The 24,685-nt window shown below is 35.8% G+C and overlaps 1 protein-coding gene across 2 annotated transcripts in view; it reads left to right on the top strand.

Annotated features, from left to right (window-relative positions):
* Positions 1–565: 565 nt before the first annotated feature.
* Positions 566–24,685, top strand: part of LOC140149154 (transketolase-like) — a 29,548-nt gene continuing 5,428 nt past the window's right edge. The window contains exons 1-8 of one of the 2 annotated variants that reach the window (XM_072171341.1): positions 566–778; positions 12,985–13,102; positions 15,868–15,981; positions 17,132–17,229; positions 19,554–19,745; positions 21,757–21,884; positions 22,583–22,779; positions 23,693–24,014. In XM_072171341.1, coding sequence (XP_072027442.1) covers positions 660–778; positions 12,985–13,102; positions 15,868–15,981; positions 17,132–17,229; positions 19,554–19,745; positions 21,757–21,884; positions 22,583–22,779; positions 23,693–24,014 — 1,288 coding nt within the window. In that variant the 5' untranslated portion in view covers positions 566–659. Of the gene's footprint in view, positions 779–9,289; positions 9,571–12,984; positions 13,103–15,867; positions 15,982–17,131; positions 17,230–19,553; positions 19,746–21,756; positions 21,885–22,582; positions 22,780–23,692; positions 24,015–24,685 lie in introns of those variants that run through there. The other variant, XM_072171342.1, reaches the window with a different exon arrangement.

The following is a 24,685-nucleotide window of genomic DNA, read 5'->3' on the forward strand; positions in this document are numbered from 1 at the left end:
GATAGCCAGGGATCCTAAATTTTAGCCTGGCCCAGGGGCCTGAAAAATGTAGCTCTTACCCCGCGGGGCTCCTACCCGGACCCTAAGTATGCACAAAATCAAATTTAAAAGATTATAAAATTCCAAATTTTACCTCTAAAATATTAAATATTAAATTTGAGTATGGACCATGAATGAAAAATGTAGAACATATGATATTTCCTATTGTTAGTTCAAATATCCATCGAAGAAATAATGTTCAGATCGTTGATCACAGGTTCAAAATGTAATCCAAGCCTACAAAAGTGGCGACCTTTTGAAGCTTTTTTAAAAAGGAGACCTCAAAATATAGTAAGTCCACCTAAACATAAATAATAAGTCAAACAAAATATGAATTTGAACTTTATTTTGCTAGACCTAAACGAATTTGCAAAATAGCGCCATCAATTATCACGATTTACGCCGTTCGCCTCATACCCCTTAATATTGCAACGTTTGCATACTGTGTATTAGGTATAATTGATTTTGTACTTTGGCATTTACTATGAGAGCACACATGTGCTGTGAAGAAATACAATAACCACGCGTGGGGCGAAGGACCTTTTCTTCATTGCTTCCGAATTCAGAAGAACATCTTCTCCTTGACCTCGTATTCAATTCTGTGCTAAAATTTGATAAACATGGATGGTGCAGGTGAAAATTATCATCGCCCTGACGCAAAGAAAGTCCAGGAACTGAATGACATCGCCAATAAACTACGTGTGCACAGTATTCAGTCGACTAACGCCTCTAATTCTGGGTGAGAAATCCAATTTTTTTTAAAGCTTAAAAGGGCATTTCGTGATCCACAGCCTCATCCCCCCACTTTTCTCAAAAACAGTTGAGATTTTTATATCACTGGAAACCTCTGGCTACATAATGTTTATGTACAAAATATTTCTTGCAGATTAATTCGTTCAGCAAAGATATCGTGAAATTTGAATTTCGTTCTGGTGCACCAGAACGAAATTATAACGTATTGTCTATGGAGCAGTGTAATACACATAATCATGCATAACTCGCATACTGTACGCAATATCGGAATCAACTGAAATGTTGGGATTATGCTTTTTTCGTGGATATGTACTGAAAAATGTCATAAAAAGAGGATGCTAGGATCACAAAATACTCCTTTAAGTGGGTACTACACCCTATACGTCGAACAACTGAATGCATGCACAACGTGTGGACCAATATATTTTTGTAAACATTTTAGGCCTATAACAAAAAGTATATTTTCGTACAATTGTACAACTATCGTTTCTACCCTATGACCTATAAAAGTTACCTGTAATCAAAGTGTCCGCAAAAACTGGTCATCGCAAGTATCTTTGATGATGAAAACTAACGATATTCACACATGGACAGGCCGAAAACCTTACCTCGATCGTAAAATCCAGCCCGCGCCCATGCATGTCATAAATAATTCATTATTTCATTGTGTAAATGTCACTGATTGTGTCCATGTAAATGATGTATTGTTATTGCACCTGCGAAAGCAGCTAGCAGAAGTCATGCTGAATTTATACTCGATCGCTGGATCACCACGTGAATTCGCCTCTTAATAAAACCTCTACTAGTACTACGACCAGGTTGTTAAGCATCGAGCACACTGACTGGCTTAGCAATTATCAAAGTAGTTTTGTAAACCAATCAGGTTAGATGTACTTTACTGGCGGGTCACATTCATTCATACCGTAAAACTAAAAGGCCGTCTCGTTCATTGATTGGCTTACGATTGCGATGAATGGTGTTTGCAATCAATCACAAAACAGGTTATAAATAAATAAGGCGCCCGTCGGAAATTTTGTACACGTCCATGATGACGTCATGCCCAGTGCCATGAGGTAGCCGGAGCTGAGCCTGGCTGAGGCTTCGCTTTTCTGCGAAAGCGAGCGAGTGGTATAAAGTCAATTTCACACCTTTGATTTATGGAGCATATGGTCGCATGTCATAAGTTGGGTACAGTTTCCATTACATGGTCAAAAATGACAAAAAAATTATTATTTGATATGTTGTATATATTGACAACCTCTAATAATTAACACAATTTTTAACCTTAACACATACTTAATTTTTGAGATAATGCTTAATTACTAATTAATTAATACACAGGTGTCTATGTAAATCTCAATTTTCAAATGCATTTTTCTCAAATCGGACCTCAATTATAAAAATTACTCTAAAATTTTTATTTTATACAAGAATGTCATCAGATTTGGAGGATATATTCTCAATACATCAATGCTTCAAATGAACTATTTGAAATAATTGTGCGTATGTTAATTACATTGTGAAGGTCAATGACCTTTTACGAGTAAATAGCGAGACAGTTATTCTATTATTGAGGAAATGAATATCAAGAAGAGAAACATACATTATCATGTTGCTAAAATACTGAAATTCAACTAGGATTTCATTAAAAATTAAAATAAAAATGAAAAAAATGGAACATAATACCCTTTAATAGTGGTACTACACCCGTTGATAAATTTGTGTCTATTTTTTAGCATTTTCTCAAAAATAACAACACACTGGTAACAAAAGTTATGTATATTATAGGGGCAAGGAATCCAGTTACTGCACTGGAATTTCAGTGACTCAATACAAGCAGTACGTTATTTATGATAAGAAAAGAGGTACCGATAGAATGTACCTCATTTCTTAACATATTTAGATGAATCACTTGTCTTGAATCACTGAAATTTCAGTGAGGTAATTGGATTCCTGGCCCCTATAATATACATAACTTTTTTTTTACCAGTGTGTAGTTATTTTTTGAGAAAAATGCAAAATTAGTCTTAAAATATATCATGGGGTGTAGTGCCACCTTAAGTAGTCGGTAATTGTTTTAGTTGTATAAATTCAACATTCAAAGCTGTCAATACATCATTCCCTCACTAGATTTGAAAAAGTAACCAGTAGTTTTGACATGCTGACATGTGAATTTTCACATGGGCCCTATGCACACACTCCCGCATCCGCCTGCTCCACATCCGCCTGCTCCTCCAACCCTGGCATTTTTCATTTCAACTGATGTGATTTTTTTTACTGAATGATGTATAATTATATGCTTCAGTAGACTGAAAGAGTATAAAATTAGGCTTAAAATGAGGTATCAACCACTGCTGTAGGATATGGGGTTACGGAAAGCCAATCAATTTTGTATCACAATTTTCAGAAAAGTGTAATCCCTCCACCCTTTTTGCATACCCAACTTATGACATGCGACCATATAATAAAATCTCTGAGCACATCCACAGCGCATTTGACAGATAAAAATGACATTTGCACGGGATTCCATGAAATTGAAGATTATGTAAGTTATTCTACAGGATCGGTAATTTAATTAACAGCTGGTCTGCTGTATTTGAAGTGCATATTGAAGTTTGTAAGTTTGTGACTTCGTATGTTATGTGCAATAGATATTACAGGAAGCTTAAATTGGCACGCTTTCCTGCAATTTGTCTGTCGCTTACGAAAGTTATTTGGAGTTCAGGGCACGTCACACAGAGTGTGACGTGACCTTGCTGGGCATAACTACACCCTATGCACATAACATACGAAGTCACAAACTTACAAACATCAATATGAACTTCAAATACACCAGACCAGCTGTTAATCATTTACCGATCCTTCAGAACGCTTTTACTCTTGCAGCTGTTTGATGTAAATGCGACTTAGCTATCTCCATTTTCCCTATCGAAGCGTCAGGCGTTGTTTACAATTTTACCGGAAATGTGGGAAATCGCCAGGCCTTCTTCTGGAAATGCGCAAGGCATTGTGGGAAATTGTCAGAGCTGTGCACGTTGTGTAGCCTAAGTTCCTTGGCCCTGATCTCGAAACAATAAACATGGCGGAATAAAATGACCGTGCGTAAGCAGTAAAGGGACTGGTGGATCAAACCTATGTTACTCATCGGTCTGACAAGGTCAGGTCATTACGCATCATCAGAGTTGGTAAATACGTCATCTGCTTTACGCCATTGTTGTAGCCGAGAGAGCAAGCGTGAGGTCTGGACACTTTTCGTGTTCTGGACACAAATTTGTCATAAATATATTGGCGATGTCCAGTATTTAAGGGCACTTTTTACATGCAGGTACGTTTGCTTGTGATAGGGTAGATTCGATAGCTGAATATACAAATTGTACAAAATATCAATTTGATAATGACCTCAAATTGTTTACAAAAATATATTTTTCCATACATTGTCATTGTATCCAGTTGTTCGACGATAACTACACCCCTGCCCAATTTTGTGCCTATTATTGCATCTTTCTCAAAAATTATAGTGCATTGGAAACAAGTAAGATATAACATATTTATAGGGGCAAGGACTACAACTACTGCACTGGAATTTTATTTCAGCACATACAACAGTTGTGGAGTGACAGTCAAAAATGAGGAAAACCAGTATTTGATCAATAAATCAATAACTACTTGCCTTGAGTTGCTGAATTTTCAGTGCAGTAGTTGTAGCCCTTGCCCTTATAAAATACATATCTTACTTGTCACCATTGCGCTATAATTTTTGAGAAAAATGCAAAAAAAGGCACAGAATTGGCCAGGGGTGTAGTACCCCCTTAAATTTACAATTACCCGGTACCGTACATGTACGTACACGAAAAGTAGTTTTCGTAAAAAGAGAATAAAAAAACATCAAAACCCCACAAAAAATGAAGATAATGAATAATCTCATCAATAAAATGATGTAAATATTAAAATCAGCTTCAAAGTGTAACATAAAGAATGTTTTACCATAAAATGTGACTCCTCGCCACAACTGAGCCCGGATGTCGCCAGTGCCACTATTGAGATATGCTCCATCGAACTTAACAATAAACAATAGGAAAGAAAGGATTTATTGACTGTTTTATTGATTTTTCACTACTTAAATGTCAAGTACTATAGACATGATATACATCATTTTAAAGCTAATTTCAAGCAGAATATTTTGGTTGAATATCTCAAAAATGATGATTGGCGACATCCGGGCTCAGTTGTGGCGAGGAGTCACAAATGTGGACTCTACATCACATCATTATCAGGCCAAAAATTAAGGTTTTTACGAAATAAGTAACAATTTTGAAAATTGCAAAATTTACAACGCAGAAGAAAGCAGAATTTGACATTTTTAAAGCAGAAAATTTTGGGCTTTACCATCCATACATAATACATAATTCGCTGTCGTAGTCCAACGTCACTTCCTGCCGCTACTTCCATAGTGATGGATCAAGCGGTTGCATGACGACGCTATCTATGCTGTACACGTTGATGTTCTGCTGTTTGAAAGTTTTAGCCATTTCTTCTGGTTTCACACTGCCTAGTAAGCTTTTACAAGATGTTTTCCTTCTGAGGGGCTAGCTGTGCAATAATTATGAGCCCCCCAAGTGGGTAAAATGTCCAAACGGCCCGTCAAAAAATCGTTTACCCCCCTCTCGGCCTGCCAAAAATCGCTTGCCCCCCCCCCTAAACCCGCAAAAAATTCTTTAGGATCCCAATTTGCAAACTATAAATTTGACTGGTCTAGATATATGTTGCGAGCGCAGCGAGCAGGACAATTTGCATAAAGCATTTCCGTACTGTTTTCCGAAGCTTTTTTAGAGCATTTTATTTAAAACGCGCCAATGAATGTGTGCCAAAATTGCTTGCCCCCCCCGGCCCGCCAAAAATTGCTTGCCCCCCCTTCTTTCGCCAAATATTTCTTGCCCCCCCCCCAATTTTACCCTCCCCCAGGGCTCATAATTATTGCACAGCCCTGAAAAGTGAAATCATGAGGTTTCAGGTCTTACAATGTAAATTTAAAAATTTGATTATATATAAATTCCACACATTGGCTTGATATCTCCATTTTCATTGCGGCACGAAAGTGTGATCCAGTCACTATGGTAACGCCCGAGGGTCACCAATATGACGTCATGTCTACGATAGCGAATACATAATATTATAGTACTTACATAAATAATAGCTTGTTGGTACTACGAGTACGAGGGCTTTTTAACTGGAGGGAGAGAGTGGTCAGTTAAATTGAGGGGTCTGTAATAGTGGGAATTCCAATTGAATGAACGCAGCTTTCAATAGCAGTGTCGTAACATTCATAAGTATTCCTATGGAAGGGCACCAAGTTCACCAACCATTATGGGGGGGAAGTAGCCTGAGGTACTCACACCTCCATCACTACGATTTCCACTGAATTCTCCGCACGCAGGTCTGAGATGTCTACCATAAGTGCATTGCTTTTTTTTTTTTTTTAATTGTCACAACTTTTTCTCCAAGTACTGTATTCATATTCATATTTTATTCATATTTTTTAACATTTATCAAAAGGTGACCCAAAGGTCAAATTACATGATAAATTTACAAAGATAAAAACAACAAACATTCAAATTTTTTTTAAAGAATTACATCTATAAAACACACAAAATGGTATAAAATTTCATTTACAGAAACTAATATTGCACTTTTAAAATAGTATCATTAAATATTAATAAATAAAAAGAAAAGGAAAGAAAAACATTGCATAATACACTTCAGAAAAGGGTGATTGCACGGCCACTGTGCATGCAGTATACAATGAGCACATGAATAAAAAAGAAAAATTACACATCACTTGTTTAGCAGGTCCACAAAGTATGGTATGGGACTATTTTTGAAGCGGGAGGTTCTGAATCGCAGTTGGGTGAATTTATGCGCATTGCGAAGGTTGCGACCATGAGCTCTTTGTTTAGATGGAGGAAGAAGATCTTTGGTACGGTCTGAGTCGGCAAGCCCTTCGGCTAACCTTCGACAATGATCTTCTCTTCTATCTGACAAGTGCTCAAGGTCGCAAGCTTGCACCGCCTCAGCATATGAGGTAAATCTCTGGCCTAAAATGATCCTGCATGCATGTCTTTGGAGTTGTTCAAGTGACTTTGTCTGATTTGTTGTTAACGAGGAGTGCCAGGTGACATCTGCGTACTCAAGAATAGGGCGCATATAACCTTTGTACACAGTAATTAGTTCTTCGTCATTGAAACCAAATTTTTTCAGCAGTTTTAGCATATACAACTTCTGGTTGGACTTCTTTGTTATTTCATTAACATTTTTGTCCCATTTCAAGTCATTTTGAAGGTGAACGCCTAGTATCTTAGCCTCACATAGTTCAAGGGCTTACCAGCTATCTTAAGCTCAATAGGGGGCGGTGGTTCATTTTTGAAACAAACCTGGACCATCTGGGGCTTCTGGGCCACATGCTTTACTGGCTTTAACTTTACTGAGCTCAGCATACACATCCCATGGGTAGAGCAATGGAGGGGAATCAATGGCCGGTAAGTAGGTCTCAAGATTGCAAAGATCCAAAGGTGTCATATGGGAGGAGACCTGCACAAACTGATCATTGATTTTATTCGCAATGGCAACATGATCATCATTGTCTACCCCTGGGACAGGTATGCTGACTTCAGTGATAACCTTATCATCTAGGCCAATTACTGAGGCTGTAGATTGTCAAGTGAGTGAGATGGATCCTCAGTTGTGCAAAACTCTGAATCCTATTCCTAATTCCAGAAACTTCAAGTTGAGTCAGTTTACCCATGTGGCCCACCAAGACATTTGACATGGTCTCAGACCCCTCATGAAAAGATGCACACAAAAGTATGTAGGGATTTGGGTGCTGAAGGACAGTGAAGGTACCCACCCAGTAGTTTCTCCTAATCAGTAATTTAAAACTATCATTCAATCAAAAAATTATTTCAAAAGCATAAAAACAATTTTTTATCATTAATGTTTTCAGTACAGCCACTGACAGTGCCTTTATTTCAATGAACAAAATTGGGCCAAGAGGATCATATCATCAAAATGCAAGTTATTCATTTTATTAAATTAAAAAAAATTGTCCTGAAATGTCAATACTGCCCTCTATATTATAAAGCAGCTGTCATTGCATACCTGGCACTCCTAATAACTTCCCATTGAATAGAAATCACCTCAATTATTTCCTCATTTGACAAGAGTGTGGTTTGTGGAGGATTGGCTGGATCATGCTCACTACCCACCCCCCCCCTTTATGCTTATGTTTGGCTTTCAAGTGTTACCAAAATTCAATAATAAAAATAAAATCTCCCAAGACTTGCCCTGTGAACATTGCAGGGTGAATTCTGTGCTTCTGACTTATAAATACACTTAATTCTTCAACAAAGCTCTAAAAGTAAAGAAGTAATCTGTGCACTTATAAAGGACTACATAGTGTACAAACTGTACATGTACATGTACCGGTACACAAAGACTCCAATACCAATCAGTATGGGAATCTTCCTTTTCCTGCCAGTTAATTAAACAGTACAAGGTTTCTATATACGCCCTAAAAAGGTGTAGGAAAATGTTAGGAACACGTTCAAATATATGCAAAATTTCCTGCTCGCTGCGCTCGCATTATATGATAAGACAATTTAAGGTTTTAAATCCAGGTTCCCAAAAATCTTACATGTGTAAGGGGGGGGGGGGCGACAAAGATTTTTTTGTACACCAAAAAAGGGGGGGGCTTTTTGGCACATCAAAAGAGGGGGCAAAGATTTTTGGCACGGCTAAAGGAGGGGAGATTTTGAGAATTCACCACCATCATTTTTCAGCACAAAAAAAAAGCGCAAAAAATGATGTCAGGGACGTAAACAAGAATCTCCTAATTTGCATCCCGATTTGCATATAGCCAGTTTTTTAGCCACCATTCCGCCAGCAAGCTTGTCCAAATTCCTGGTTTGACAGCGGTCTAGGTATATGATGTCTATGGTTTTAAATGACCTCTCTGAAGTCTGAACACAGTTTTTCAAGTATGACGGAGCCTTTTATTGCTTTCAGGAATTCTTGTTTAAAAATGATTCCTAACATTTTTTTTCAACAATAAGTTTGAAATTGAATATTCAACTTTTGATAGTTTGTATTTCTGTCCAGTCATTACCCATAAAGATACTGTATGGAATTAGTAAGGACAAACAAACAATGCCAAAATATTCACGCTTGACAACCCAAAGAGTGGGCGTGGATGCTAGCTAGTTATTATCAGCTGCTGTGTTTATTTAGTGAAAAAAAATATTTTAATGACTTGGTAAATGTTTGACTGTAAAGTAGATTGCAATTGATTTCATATGATTTGAATGGAATAAAGTTTGACACAGGAGTGACATTGAGAAAAATACATTTATCTGTTTTGAAATGTTTATAGGTAAACTGGGAAAATTCACAAGTCCCAGTATCTAGAAACACTTATTACACAAGTGGTACATGTGTGCAGCGAGCTGTGTGTGCTGCATGTCATGTGGGATTGTGTACCTTTCCTGTCACAGCAGCAGTGCAGTACACACACATGTGAAAGAGTGATTGCTCCCTTTTGATTCATCTGGATTGGGCCAAAGACTCAGACTGCAACTGTTGCTCAGCCTCTTTTAGTTTGGTATCAGGCGAGATTTATTGATTTGGGACAATGGCGACTCCAAGCGCAGACAAGTTGCAACAGCTTAAAGATATGGCCAATAGGCTGAGAGTGGACAGTATTGAGTGTACCAATGCAGCAGGATCAGGGTGAGATTTGCTAAGTCATTTAGGATTATTTGGTAATCACTTGTAATGAAATGTTTTTTTGGCGATCTCCAAATGTCAGTAGGTTTTCGTCACAAAAATATGGTAATTAAGTACCTAATTTGCATATTTTATGCATTTTAAGCTTAATAGCCTTGTGCACAGATTATCTGGAGATCCGTATGGGTTAGGGACCATTCACAACACTCGTTTGGGGGGGCGTGATGCAAAAAAAAATCATTTTTCAGGGGCCCCCCTTACAGATCTCAAAAATTTCAGGGCCCCCTTTTTGACATGAAAAGCATATAAACTCAGTTTTTCCAGGAAAATTTGTGGTCATTTTTTTCAGGCCCCCCCCCTTAGGAGGGTCAAAACTTTTCAGGGCTCCCCTTTTTGCATCAGGCCCCCCTAACAAGTGTTTGTGAACGGTCCCTTACAGTGATGAAACTTAGTGGGGAGTAACACAGCCAGATGTTCTTGACCTGATTAGATTTTCAGCACAAAATATGCGTAATCGCAAGGTCATTGTGGGGGTCATCCGGTCAAGGTCATTTTGGGTCATTCAGAGTCATCCCAGGTCAATCTTCATAGATTGTCGCAGGTTCATGAAATTTGGTGGGAATGACCACCGTAGCGAGACAAAAATGTCGAGGTCATGTTGAGTCATTCATGGTCATCCGAGGTCAAATCGCCGTAGATTGTTGCAGTTTCATGAAATTTAGTTGGAACGACCACCCTAACAAGACAAATGGCAAAGTCATTTTGGGGGTCATCCTTGGTCAAGTCGTCATGGATTGTCCCGAGAACCGCAAATTTCTAGTTGAAAATAATGTAGGGCCTATATTAATGTTAACAAATATTATTAATGTTAACAAATCCTTTTCATGACATTATCTATGTACCCCACCCTCTACTACATGTATGTAATACCCCTGTGTTTGCTTTTCCCCAGAAGTTCTAAAGAGGCTCCAAAAGATTTTGAAGAAAGAAATCAAATGATAAACATTGCATTATTTTGATAGATTAAGTGAGCAGGCTACTGAGTAGTAGCGTAGTAGAGACCTAATTAATATTGAAAATAAGAAACACACAATGGGTTAAGTGTGTTTACAACAAAAACATCATTTGAACAAATTGAAAAATCAACATAATAGTGGGCACATTTCAGTCACTTAACCCATGAGCTAGAATGAGCTTCCAGGTCCCTAGGATTGAAGGCATACGCTAGAATATCCATGTTTGATGTAAACTCAAACTCAATACACCTGAAAGATGAAAAATGGATGGCATTGTAGTGCCCCACCCCATAACTTAAACCATTTCAAACTATGTCTGTGCTTTTATTAAAATGTGCTCACATCATGTATGGTAACATGTTGTATCATTGAAGTGATAAGCTGTTACCATCAAGATAAAAATATCTATATTTTATCTCGATGCTGTTACTATGTAAGCCTATTTATTATATTATAAATATAAAGAGCAAAAGCCATTGTGAAAGCCCAGTTGCATTTATACAGACAGTTATGCACAGCTTTTTTTAGGGAAAATAAAGTTTGACGAAAAATATTTATCCTGTATGGTGCCCTGTACCATACATGAATAACTTCAGCGTTCTGCATCATAAAAACACAAATAATTATTTTAAGGTCACCATACCTGAGCTGAGTACTTCAGGAAAAAAGTATTTGTGGTATTAGTACAATCATGACAATTGCTAATCTGGCCAAACCTAGATTATTGAACTGTATTTGTTTTTTCAAGGTAGCCAAAAGTGGACACTACAATTTACAGCCTAGTGCATTTGGCTTCAGAATAAAGTCTTAGTTGATTCAACTGATTTAATTGATGCAAAATGCACCTGAATGAATATTTACTAGTTATCAGTATGGCACTTGACCTTGCAGCTTTGTGAGCGACAATGCTCATTCAAGCATTGTTTAAAAGGGATTTAAAGAAAATATTTTTTATGTAACATTTCCCTAGTATACCAGTCACAAAATATGGGGAGCTGAGCCTGGCTGCTTTGGTTATTGTAGATGTACTGTAGGTTTACAAGGGTACTGCGCAAATAAAGAACCCTCAGTGCAGGAAAAGGCCTAGACACTTCCTTCATTGATTTAACACAATCATGCCAAAGAATGTGTATTAGGCTATTGAAACTTGATGTTGAGTTTAGCGTCCCATTTTTTCAGCTCATAATGAGGCAACTATTTCATTATTCATTATTCATAATTTTCAAGGTTTCATTATCAGCGGCCTTTTACCAATGCAAATGCACTTTTGTTCATATAATGTCACAAACACACATAAACATTTATAAAAGTATAATTATCTTGCTTTTTGTTTTTCAAGTTTTAAAACAAACTAAATGTATTCCGAAGTATACCATGCCAGTCTTCTTCACTCCAATTTGTACTAACCTCTCCGTATACATTTGAGGATAGGGGGAAATGGGTGGGGGATTGACTCATTTATACAAAAATAACAATCATGCAGAACATTATGAAATACATTTTTGGCACCAATTTGTCAAAACTAGGTCTTTCCTAGTTAAATTATTTACAACATCAACAATGTCCATCTGGTAAAAACATTTTGGCTAGGTTGATTTCTCTTCTACCCTGGTATCCCAAAGGTATAATTGAAATAATCGGATAGAGCAAGGGTCAAAAACCTGTATATTTTTAATGCTAAAATATTTAGATGGATTCATCTAATAGTTCTCAAGGCTTTCTATAGTTTTTGAAGGGTTCAAATACAAAAAAAAGGGTTTAAAAATTTTGTAGAACAAATTTTCTTTCTGGTTTAGTAGTAATTTGCAAAATAATGAATTATTTTCAGATTTTACATCTCAAACGCAGCACAAAATTCATAACGCAGGGCGGTGGACGCTGAACTCAAAATCAAGTTTCAAGTGCCTTTAGTCGTATACACAGTCAGTCACCTATTGACTGCTAGGAAATCAAACCAGGAAGTATAAGTATAAACCAGGATAAGATTGCTGTGCTGTACATACCTTGAACCAACAAATGTCAACTGATTAAAATCAAAATGAATAAATTACCACCTGTGGGCATTTTTTAAATCAATATGTTTACTGAAAACATAGGTAGCAACAGATACGATCCTTTTTAGGATCTTTTGTAGGAATCATAGTCCCATGTCTATGCTTGTACCAAAAGTTGCAAGTTAGTATTGTCATGAACATTGTTTTTTAAAAAAGTGGAAGAAGCTGTAACAGGTATCAAGCTAGTTTGTTGCAAGTGAAATTTGACCAGACCAGTTGTAAATAGTATACTCAAATGGAGGTGGATGATGGATGTTTATAATCACTATCAATAGGGTCAAGTATTTGCACATCTTTTCAAATTCAATCCACAACATTAATGTTCATTGGTATCCTTTTGTTTGCAGACATCCTACATCATGTTGCAGTGCTGCAGAGATCATGTCCGTCTTGTTCTTCCATGTGATGAGGTATAAACTAGACCCACCTAAAGATGCTTCCAACGACAGATTTATCTTGTCAAAGGTTTGTTTCACATTGATCAATTTATTAAATAAATAAATAAATTGGCAGTTTACAAGCTGATAATAGACAGGTGTTGCAGTTCACTAGTTGTAATTGAAATCAATTAAAAGTGTGTGACCTCATCATCACCCCCCCCTACTTTACTCCACCAAATGCAGACCTAATGGGACACTCACATGTATATCTTAGTGGTAATGGGTATGTGCAGCTGTCAAGGGTCACTATTCAGACTCTCCGGCATTTTGGAAGACCCACATATGGGGTTCTTTAGTTCTCCAGTTCTTCAGCTTCAACTTGAGTAAAACTCCCAAAATTGTAGCTCTTTTGGAAAATTTCAGAATTTCTTAGCTAGCTCCACAGCTTGTAATTTGGCTTAATTTTAGTTCACTAGAATGACTAGACACCGCAAAAAATGTTGAAATTTCATTCAGAAGCCCCTGTTTTGCCTGAAAATCAGTTCTCAGTTCCCCAAATGTGGCACTCTGCGCTGCACACCTGCTACCAAAATTAAAGTTGTGTGCTGCCCCTGTTCATTGGTTACCCCCCCGGAAGTGTTCAATATGGGCCACATTTTTTTTGCTTCTAAAACCGCTAGAGCAATTGAACTTGAAACTTTGAGTAAGAATGTTTGAGTAATGCACCTCAATATGGGGTTAAAAACACAATGTGTTACATTTGACCACAAGCTAGTTATGTACCTTTAGAAATAATAATTTAACTATTCATTAAAAATTAATTTAATTTTAATTATAAAAAAATAAAATTCATTATTCATGAAATTGGGAAAATACAAGTTATTATGTGTATCTACAGCTGTGGCTGGGTACTGAAATATATTATAGTATTTTTGATGTTTTCTACATTCAAGCACATTCAAGCTGCTTCTTTGAAATGACCTTCATAAGGCCTAAAAATGTTTGGCATAAACTCATAAACCCATAAATTTTAGGGTAGGTAGGTAGGGATTCTTTTTTTTGTTGTACTTTTTAGAGTAAATTGCATAATTTTTGTGTTTGATAAAGGCCTCAACTTTTTTTTCTTTTTCTGTTTTAATTTATTAAATTTATTTTTTTAAATCTTTTTTGCAAAAAAAAATCAGGGTCAGGCATATTTTTAGGTTTTAGGGTAGGTCGGGTTGCGCCAATCAAACAATTGTTTTTAGGCCCAACAATAAAAATTCCAACTTTTTTATTGACACTATCTTCACACTAGAAGTAATAAAATATTTTTTTATTTCCTGATGTTTTTCCACTGCTAAGAATGGCATGTAAACCAATCATGCAAGCAAAAGGTTTTCAAAATAATTCATAATAGGTGCCATTTGCCAGTGCTTCCAAGCAGAAAGGTCAAACACAAGCAGTGGACATAGAATTTATATAACCAGGATAGGAACCTGTTTTGAAAGCTTATCAGGAAGTAGCTAGGTTGTGTTAAGCATTGATATACTATTGGGTGGGATGGTGTCATGATATTGAGGAAGGACATGTGGATACTGTTCAAGGATGCACAGATAATATTTAAATGTGTATCCTGTAGGAAAATGACTGAACAAATGAACAGATGAATTTTCACGAGTGTAAAGATCTCACGTACATATCATATTTGGATAAGATAAAATTTAAATAACATAAAACAATAAAACAAAAGCAGCAAAAACATCAGAGATAGAATATTGTGATCAGTCAATTGATCATCTTAAATTAATGTCTTTTTATTATAAGGGGGATAGCATAAAGTGCATGTGAGTTTTTTTTCTAATAAAACAAAACTTAGTACATACAAATAAAATAAAATGCATGACATTGACTTGATTCAACAAGTTACAGTGCCCCTTGCAATAGTGGTCCTTGGCGTGACAATAAAAACTAATGGGTTGGGGCCTATAACTTTCAAAAGTTTCTGTAGTAGAGAGTAATAATCAGAAAAACAAAGTCTATTCCACTTATCAATAACAGATATCAACCTGTCGTTTTCATCTGACAAGTATAAAATTCTTCAAAAGTACAAAATGTATAAAATTAAATAATTGGAAAATTGCTTTCATTGCTGTTCAGATTGACAGCTGTTATCAAACCTAATGCTTGTCAATATTAATAGACAGAATTATCAGGATTAAATGGTGCAATAATAGCAATTACAAGAGGTGCTATTTAGTTTCTGACTTATTCCCTATGCCAAAATCCATTAAATTAGGCCATACATATTTTAAAATGTGAATTTGTAACCACATGTGTAAATATGTAAAATATTGTCATATTGTTAAAGTAAAGATTTCCTCAAACAATTTTAGAGATTTTAATAATTTTCATTAAACTTCCACATGTTTAGTGCAATAGTATAACATCAGGTAAGTTTTAGCTTGTAAACTATAAAAGCAGGAAGGAACAGCTTAATCCTCCCAATGTGTAACAGTGTAACACAAGTTTAAGGCAAATAAAATTAACAAGTGCCGGCGAAAACCCCAGATGAAAATTTGGAGAATTCACCGACCCATTGACCAAGCCCAAGACCTTCTGTGTGCTAAGCAGAATTCCAAACTAATAGATATTAGCTCTCCCTTATAAACGGGGCTGACACCAGTAGCTAATGTATGGCAGTCAGGGAAAAACAACACATGCACAACATATATTGACACACAATTGACACTGGAACATGAGATCATTAATTGCCACACCTAGCATTTACATTTTACAATAGATTTAAAGAGAGTTATCATGGACAGTGGATAGTTTTGATATATGTACTGTTTTTTACCATTTTTACAGGGACATGCTGCACCTGTGTTGTATGCTGCCTGGGCAGAGACCGGCCTCTTTCCTGTCAAAGATCTGCTGCAACTGCGTAAAATGGGCCATGATTTGGAGGGTCATCCAACTCCTGTAAGTAGAGTTCCTGATATAAAGCATAAGCAATATGTAGACATGTGTTGATAATTAATGCATAATGCAAGGGTTGAAATTTAAATGAAAAAGTGCAAATGAAATCAGAATAAAATAACAAGGTTATGTGATATGTGATGCTCTCAACCCAAACTTTATTAAAAATCTCATTTGAATGAACACGGCTACCAACAGCTGTACGTGTTCTGACCATGATCTTATTTCAAAATACAAAGCTTACTCATGACCTTACTAACCAATCACGAGTGAGGTGGATTAATTTCCACATTACGCACATGAGGGCGTTCATCACAAATCCTATGAAAACCAATTAAGAAATATGGCCACCAATATGAGCATGTTTCCCCATTGTTATTACAGGATCATCTCAGATCTCAATTTTCAGCAAAATGTGTTTTATACAATGTGAAAAATTATCATATTGGAATATGTTAAGGGTGGGGTATGAACGTTTGGACAGTATTTTTTGTGGGACATGAGAGCACATCAAACATATCAATATTGTATTCTGAATACGAAGAATGTCCTTCAGATATCAAACAAGTTTTTGATTTTTTGAAATTTGCGATATAATTTACACATTTTATGGCAAATGATTAAAATTGATATTTTGATATTTCACACTAACAGTCCCTAAAGTAAACTTTATAAATTTTGACCTTTCGTATTGACGGTATTGATTTTTTCCCCAAAACACCAAAAAAATTGGGGGTTTTTTTTCTGAAAAAAATTTGTATCTTCAATATGAAATTCAAAATTTTCAATTGATCATCAGCTTTTCATCTCAGCTACATAAAATTTAAGTATATATCATTAGATTTATAAAGTTTAATTCGAGGACTGTTGAATATCAAAAATTTTAAAAATATCAAATTTAAATAATTTGTCATAAAATTTGTATTATATCGCGAATTTCAAAAAATCAAAATTATTTGATATAAGAAGGACATACCTCATATTCAGAATTCGATTCGATATGTCTGATGTGCTCTCATGTCCCACAACAAATACTGTCGAAACGTACATACTAGAGCCCTTAAATCCTTGTTTAGGACTTATCTTTGGAGTTTCAAACATAATGCTCTTTTTATCAGTTATAAAATATTGATGTTGATTGTTTTTGTCACAGCGTTTGAATTTCATTGATGTTGGTACTGGATCACTTGGTCAGGGTCTGAGCAATGCAGCTGGCATGGCATACGTAGGCAAATACTGGGATAAAGCATCGTAAGTTTATCTTATAATTCATCATCATTGATATACAATGACAATGTATATAACTAAGGCCGGCGTCGACAGGTCCTCTGTCGGAATACTGTCGACAAAGTGAATTATGTCAACATATCGACAGAATTCGTCCATGGCGACATAGTGCTCAGGCAATGGCCCAGTAAAACTTCGTCAGGCAAGCTTATTTTCACTCAAAATATTGGCCATTTCCAATGTATTTTCAACAAAAAGCAATGCCAAATCTTATCTTTTACCTACTATTTCGCCAACTTTTCATGTTATTTGCCTTCAGGGGTGATACTTTTGGCAGTATTTTGCCTTGTTTTCCGATGTAAATTGTACACTTTATCGCTACCGGCTCGCTATGAAGACGGCCATCTTGAATTTTGCTGAAATTGCCGACGGTGTTCTAGATATTTTTAGGTTAAATGAAAAAAAATAGTCCTGGTGGTCATGTTTTTTGAGGTGGGCACCCAAAAAAAGGTGGAGCTGTCACATTTTCCAAATTTTTTTCTCTTCTTATTCCTATATTTTTGCTAAAATCCATCATGAAGAGATGGTTTTGGTCTTATTTTGAAGATAAATTATTAATTTAATGAAAAAAAATAACAAATACAGTTGAACAAATGTATTAATTAATTACAACTGCTTAATTAAGTTAATCAGGGGTGGAGCCGGTAGAGGAGGAGCCGGTAGAGGAGGAGCTCTGTGTAATTCCAATGGGAAGTTGGTGTTCATTAATAAATTTGTTCACTTTGTTGCCTAGTAGAAGTAAAACTGCATTTGCATAATGTTAATCTGACTTTTTAACTTTCTATAATTATAATTGCCTAGATAATCTTAATCCATTTAATAATTAAGGATTTAATGAGCTAAAGTTCAATTAATGCAATGGAATGTGTGTCATGCAATACAATGGGCTTTAAATTTTGCATTCATGAAAAAGGAATGAAAATAAATTTCATCTGTCATAAATAGATCTTTTGGTTTTAAATTGTTTTAAATCTTCTCAAAGGAGATTATTACAGTCAAAGGATTTAATCTGATGACATATTGATCTCTAGTTATTGTTAGTTTATTGATGTAGGTTTATTGTGCATATGTATATATGCCTACACGTAGGCCTACATGTACCATTGTGACAAATTATTCAATGTACCCCCGGTATATTGATTTTTGGAACACCCTATGGGAATTAGATATTAAAATGTGATATTATAACAATTCTTTAAACTATTTTGAATACATTTTCCAAATGTAAAGTGTATTTGCTTTCAATTAATGGCACTTAGGGAAATTTTGCATTAAATTAAGCAAATTAAAATGCAACTTTTTTCACACCCTGTATAACACAATGGGCTTAACAAATATAGTGCAAACTATATATTTTATGAAAGGGCTTATTGTGAACATTCAAATATCAAGTTCATTTTCCAATTTAATATACTATGTAGAAAATATTGGAGTGTGGTAAAGAAATTTAATTTTTTAGGTATTTTTGAGTGGAATCACCCTGTATATTTTTTGGCACACCCTGTATATCCACTCAAACTTGACAGATTTGCATTCCTGACAATATATGTTTTATAAAAATGTATACTTTTACATAGTTTTGGTGAAAACTTTTAGAAATATAATCAGAAATACAAAAAATGAGTTGATTTTTGACAAATTGCAAGATGTGACGCAATTGGGTCCCACCTCAAAAAACATGACCTGGTATTTTTTCTTAACCCAAATGTATGTCGACACACTGTTGACGTCAAGATACTGAAATATGTCGACATCAAAAAAGCGGTGCAGACGCCGACCCTATATATAACCCATTCATATCCAATTTGGAACCTGATATAAACAGTATCTTTATACCAAGGTGATAGCATGTGTAATATCATTTGTAATTGAGGAAGTTTGACTCTATGTGGCTTTTAGTGAACCTATAAGTCTGGTAGAATGTAACAAACTGTAATTGTATTTAATAAGTAATGCATAATGCAAGAGTTGAACGTGCAACTGTATTGGTACACTCAATGACAACTATGTTAACATATGAGAGTATATGCTTTACAATATAATTATGTCAGCAGTTTTAATTAGCATTTACAAATCATGAATTTCACTGTATCATCGCTTTTCTGAATTTTAATGACATTTTCACAGCTGTCATCTGTTGCCTTGTAAAGTTCGAGTACCATACACAAACTTGACCACTTTCAACAGAAATCTGTTCCATAGCCATCTATGCCCATATATGTCTGTGTTGAAAAGCAAATCAAGTCAAAATCTTCCTAAGATATAAAAGCCTTTGTTAATTTGTTTAGATACCGTACATACTGTGTGATTGGTGATGGCGAGAGTGCCGAGGGAAGCATCTGGGAAGCATGTGCCTTTGCCAGCTACTACAAACTAGACAATTTAGTAGCCATATTTGATGTCAATCGTCTAGGACAGAGTCAGGCAGCATCCCTGGAACATAATACAGATGTGTACAGGGCCAGACTGGAAGGATTCGGGTAAGTTGATGCAACATTGATGTGTTGTCAGATGTTTAGGACAGAGTCTGTTTGTAACTCTAGAACATTATACAGGGTGTCTCAATAAAAATAGGCCCTGTGGATTAGGGGACGTAACTTAAAATGTCGGCAGTAAAATCAAAACTTTTTTGTAGATTCAAGAACCATGACGTTTTGTCGTTAAGATGGTGCACAAATCATCCAAATCTGTTCACGCGTTAATTCACTGAGATAATTGGTATTGAACAAATAGACCCATTTTTGGACCGTTCCAATGGAGCAATGCACATAATGTGCTGCACTGTGGTTTAGAATGGAAGAAAGAAATGAAGCAAACTCTCAGTCTTGCTTGGTACGAGTTGAAAACATCAATCAATCTCTCAAATAATGTTTTTCACACCTTTGTCTTTGGGTTAAAAATATGTAAAAATATACCTTCTAAAAACACAGTTCATACATTTCTCAAGCAACAAAAGGGCCATGGGGTCAGTTAAGGGGGTACTACACCCCTGTGGTAAATTTGTGACTATTTTTGCATTTTTCTCAAACAATAATAACACACTGGTAACAAAAGTTATGTATATTATTGGTATTGGGGTAAGGAATCCAATTACTACACTGAAATTTCAGTGACTCAAGACAAGCGGTTCAGTATATATGATAGGAAGCGAGGTACATTCTAGCGGTACCTCTTTTCTTATCATAAATAACGTATCGCTTGTCTTGAGTCACAGAAATTCCAGTGTAGTAATTGGATTCCTTGCCCCTATAATATACATAACTTTTGTTACCACTGTGTTAATAGTTTTTGATAAAAATGCAAAAATAGTCACCAATTCATCGAGGGGTGTAGTACCCCCTTAAGTTTCATAATCAGGGTTGTTTGATTTAAATCACACCAATTTAAATCATTGATTTAAATCGCGATTTGAAATCACTTGATTTTTTTTTAATCACCGTTTACCATTTTACCATTTTTGATAAATGTAAGTTAATTTCTTTCTTAAATTGATTGTTTTGCTTCATTCCTAATGTTTCTACAACTTTTGTATATAGAATTAAAATACCTCTATGACGTCACTTGATCTATTGCTAAAATTTCATCTTCAAGGTGCAGATTTCAACAAATTGAAAACATGTTCTGATTTTTTTGTAACTACCTGGTAGGATTATGCATACGACTAGCATTCCATTGGTACTCTTTTGACTTTATCATGGGGTATAGTGGTTCTTGGAATCAAAACAATAAAAAAAATTGATTTAAATCAAAAAGATCTGATTTAAATAATAAAAATTGTGATTTTTTTTTAATAAAAAAAAAAAGTTAAAAAAATCAACAACCCTGTTCATAATGTACACCTGAGTGAAAAGGTGTTTTTTTCAAAGAATGAATCGCGCGAATTGCTTTACATGGTTTAGGATTCATTTATTGATCCCGATAATTCGAAAAGCGTGTTTCCTCAACTGATTTGCACCAGGACCACCACTTAAATATTATAAATATTGGAAAATGATAAAGAAATCATATAAAGGGTGTATTCTTTTTAAATCCTGTATTGGTGCTACCTTTCAGATAAAAATATTTGTTATTAAAATCGCTAAATTCCTGCATAGGGATGTTTTTTGCTCAAAAGGGTAATTCCTGCTTAGGTTATGTTTTGAAAATCACTAGTCGTGCATTAAACAGCAACTTCATTTCTTTTTGTCCATTATAAACTCCAATGCACATAGTTTAATTTGTATTGCCCCATTGGAACGGTCCAAAAAAGGGCATATTTGTAAAATCCCAATTATTTCAGTGACGTGTGAACGGATTTTGATGTTTTGTGCACCATTTTAAAGAAAAAACATTGTTGTTTTTGAATCTTACGTCCCCCAATCCACAGGGCCTATTTTTTATTAAGAAACATACTTTGCTGCCGTTGGCCAAATATAGCAGCCCTATCAAATCACAGTGGATTGTTCTATATAATATTTTGTTTTCTTGTTCTCTCTCTTGCATGACATATAGATTCCACACAATCGTTCTAGATGGTCATGATGTTGAAGCTCTTTGCAAAGCATTCCATGATGCCAGCACTGTGAAAGGCAAACCAACAGCCATTGTAGCCAAAACCTTCAAAGGAAAGGGAATTCCAGGTAATATAGGCATTCCACCTGATGCAACCCCATTTTGCATATCAGTGGTGAAATTACCATCACATGTTTTCTACTCAAAACCAAGTCTTATTAGCATACCTCAGAACCAATACATATTGGCTGTATGTAAACTGGGGCTTGCTGCTGGGTCTGTTGCATTTGAACCATTTTGTCAATACTTTTTAATACATCTATGCAACTGAATTCAGCACATAACAATAAAATAACGACAATATTAAAGATGTAGTTGACACAGTCCCTTTGATATGAGCCAGCCCAGATCCCTACCCCTATGATGTGACTCAGCCTAGGGCCATATGACCCAGCCAAGGGCCCCCCGTGGTATGACCCGTCCCAGAGCCCCAATTATATGACCCAGCCCAGGGCCCCATCATAATATGACCCAGCCCAGAAATGCCATAATATGACCCAGCCCAGAGCCCTCATGATATGACCCAATCCAGAGCTGAAAACAGTGTAAAAAATAACTGCCCATGTAAAATGACTTGCTAAATGAAATGAGTCCAGTAATGAATTTAATCAACAAACATTTTATTTTGATGCATTTTGTTGTAGTTTTCATTGAATTAAAAAAGGAACACTTTACTTTAAAAGGTGTACATAAAAATCAGCAGATTTTCACCTAGTCCGTACTATGTGGCAGCAAGTTAAAAATATTGCTGTTTGTTTTTGATCAGGAATTGAGGATGAACTCAACTGGCATGGCAAGGCTCTTGGGGGCAAAGCAGAAGCAGCCTTAAAAGCTATTGGTGATCTTATTGTGAACAAGGGACCTCATGGTATGTTGCCTAACCCAGCTGTTAATGATGCACCAGCAGTCAGCATTGCTAATATCAAATTGAGTGAAGCACCTAGCTACAAGAAGGGAGATAAGGTGAGGGTACATAAGTAGAGGAGAGATATATTATGTGATATGAAGAGATGAAATAGCAATTTGCAGCTAATGAGGCAAATTTCAAAGTTGCTGAACCCTAGAACTACTGAGCCATATTTTGTAACACAGAGTTCATAGTTCTAGGGTTAAACCCTTGGGGTTTTCCAAAGTGAAAATGAGGGACAGTCCTGCTTTCTGAAAATTTCAGTGATGGCAAATTTAAATGTAAGAACAGCAGAAAATGATACAAATTTCACTTAAAAATTTTACTATAGCATTCTCTTTAGTCTATTGTGATAAATTTAGACCTGCAAAATCTTCCCTGAAGTCTGAAAGTATTGTACACCTCAAGTCTTTGAATTTGTCGGTACCTGGTTTGTGTACATGTACATGGTTTTGGCCTGAATGTCTCTCTTTCTGACTTCGATAGGTTGGCAGGTCTGAGAATGTTGTGTTGCATAGGTTTGAGTAATTTCAGTGCAACATTTGGAATCTGCATATTTTTTAATTCATTGATTTCTAAATTGCTGGCAACAAGTTCTGAACATTTATTGCCACAAATTAGGTATTGAAATGTGCAGAATATTATTGAGCGCTTTTTGTGATTTAAGCTTTTTTAATGCCTGAATGAGTTTGGTGTTCCAGAAAAGAGGTACATGTAGTTACTGTTTGAAATGTGTTTATTTTTGCTTCATGGCATAGATGCTGGTATTCACCATGCACCGTTCTATGTCATTTTGTGTGTGTACAACATGCTTTTTGTACAAAATACATATCACCACACTCATTCTGCTCCACAAAGCTGGTGATGAAATTGATCTACCTACTGCGTCATCTTTTGTGAGAGTTAGTAAAGTATTATGTAAAACATGTCTTAATGGTTTTGTTTTTGTCATCATTGTTCAATTTGCAGATTGCCACACGTAAAGCTTATGGGAGTGGTCTAATCAAAATTGGCAATTCTAACCAGCGTGTTGTCGCTTTGGATTGTGATACCAAGAACTCTACATTTGCTGAAGACTTTCGCAAAGTGCATCCGGATCAATTTATTGAATGCTTCATCGCTGAACAAAACATGGTAGGAGTAGCCATCGGATGCGCTTGTCGTGACCGCACCGTTGCTTTTGCTAGTACATTTGCCTGCTTCTTGTCAAGAGCATATGACCAGATCAGAATGGGAGCCATTTCACAAACAAACGCCAACTTCTGTGGCTCACATGCTGGTATTTCAATTGGTAAGTTATTGATCAATGGTTAGTGTCTTTTATATTGACATTATTATTGCAGGTTTTGAAGAAATATACTTAAAGGCCCATTCAGTGATTGGCTGATCCTGAGGGCCGTACAAATTATCACAAGATGTTGGCACCTTCGTTATTATCATAGATATGCTAATATAGCCTGCTAGTGATTGACTTGTACTAAAGAAAATAAGATAATTTACATGAATCTGTATTTTTATTCTAGAAATTTCAATTGAATGAACACAGCCTGACATAGAGTGACAATTTTTTGCGTACACTGTGCGATGTACGCCAATGTGTACAAATGTGCATGCTTAACACGGAAGTGAATGCGACCATGCCAACGCACTCGTGATTGGTTATAATTTGAAATATGCGATATACGATCGTGGTTAGATCGTGTACAGTTGTTGAAAGCTGTGTTCATTCAATTGAAATTTCTAGTATATATAGCTCCATGTATTTGAATAGGGCTTCAATTTTGTAAATAATGCTGTTTCCTTGTTTTTCTGCCAAACATTTCATTTCAAAAATACCTAATGATAATTCTAATGACTTATCCTTCACTTTTAAATAATTTATACATAATTTTAATTTGTTTACACTTTCGCTGGGATCACTGAATGGGAATTTGATATGGATAATTAGAACTAAAGACTTTA

This window comes from Amphiura filiformis, chromosome 3 (genome assembly GCF_039555335.1).
Source record: "Amphiura filiformis chromosome 3, Afil_fr2py, whole genome shotgun sequence".
Taxonomy (NCBI): domain Eukaryota; kingdom Metazoa; phylum Echinodermata; class Ophiuroidea; order Amphilepidida; family Amphiuridae; genus Amphiura; species Amphiura filiformis.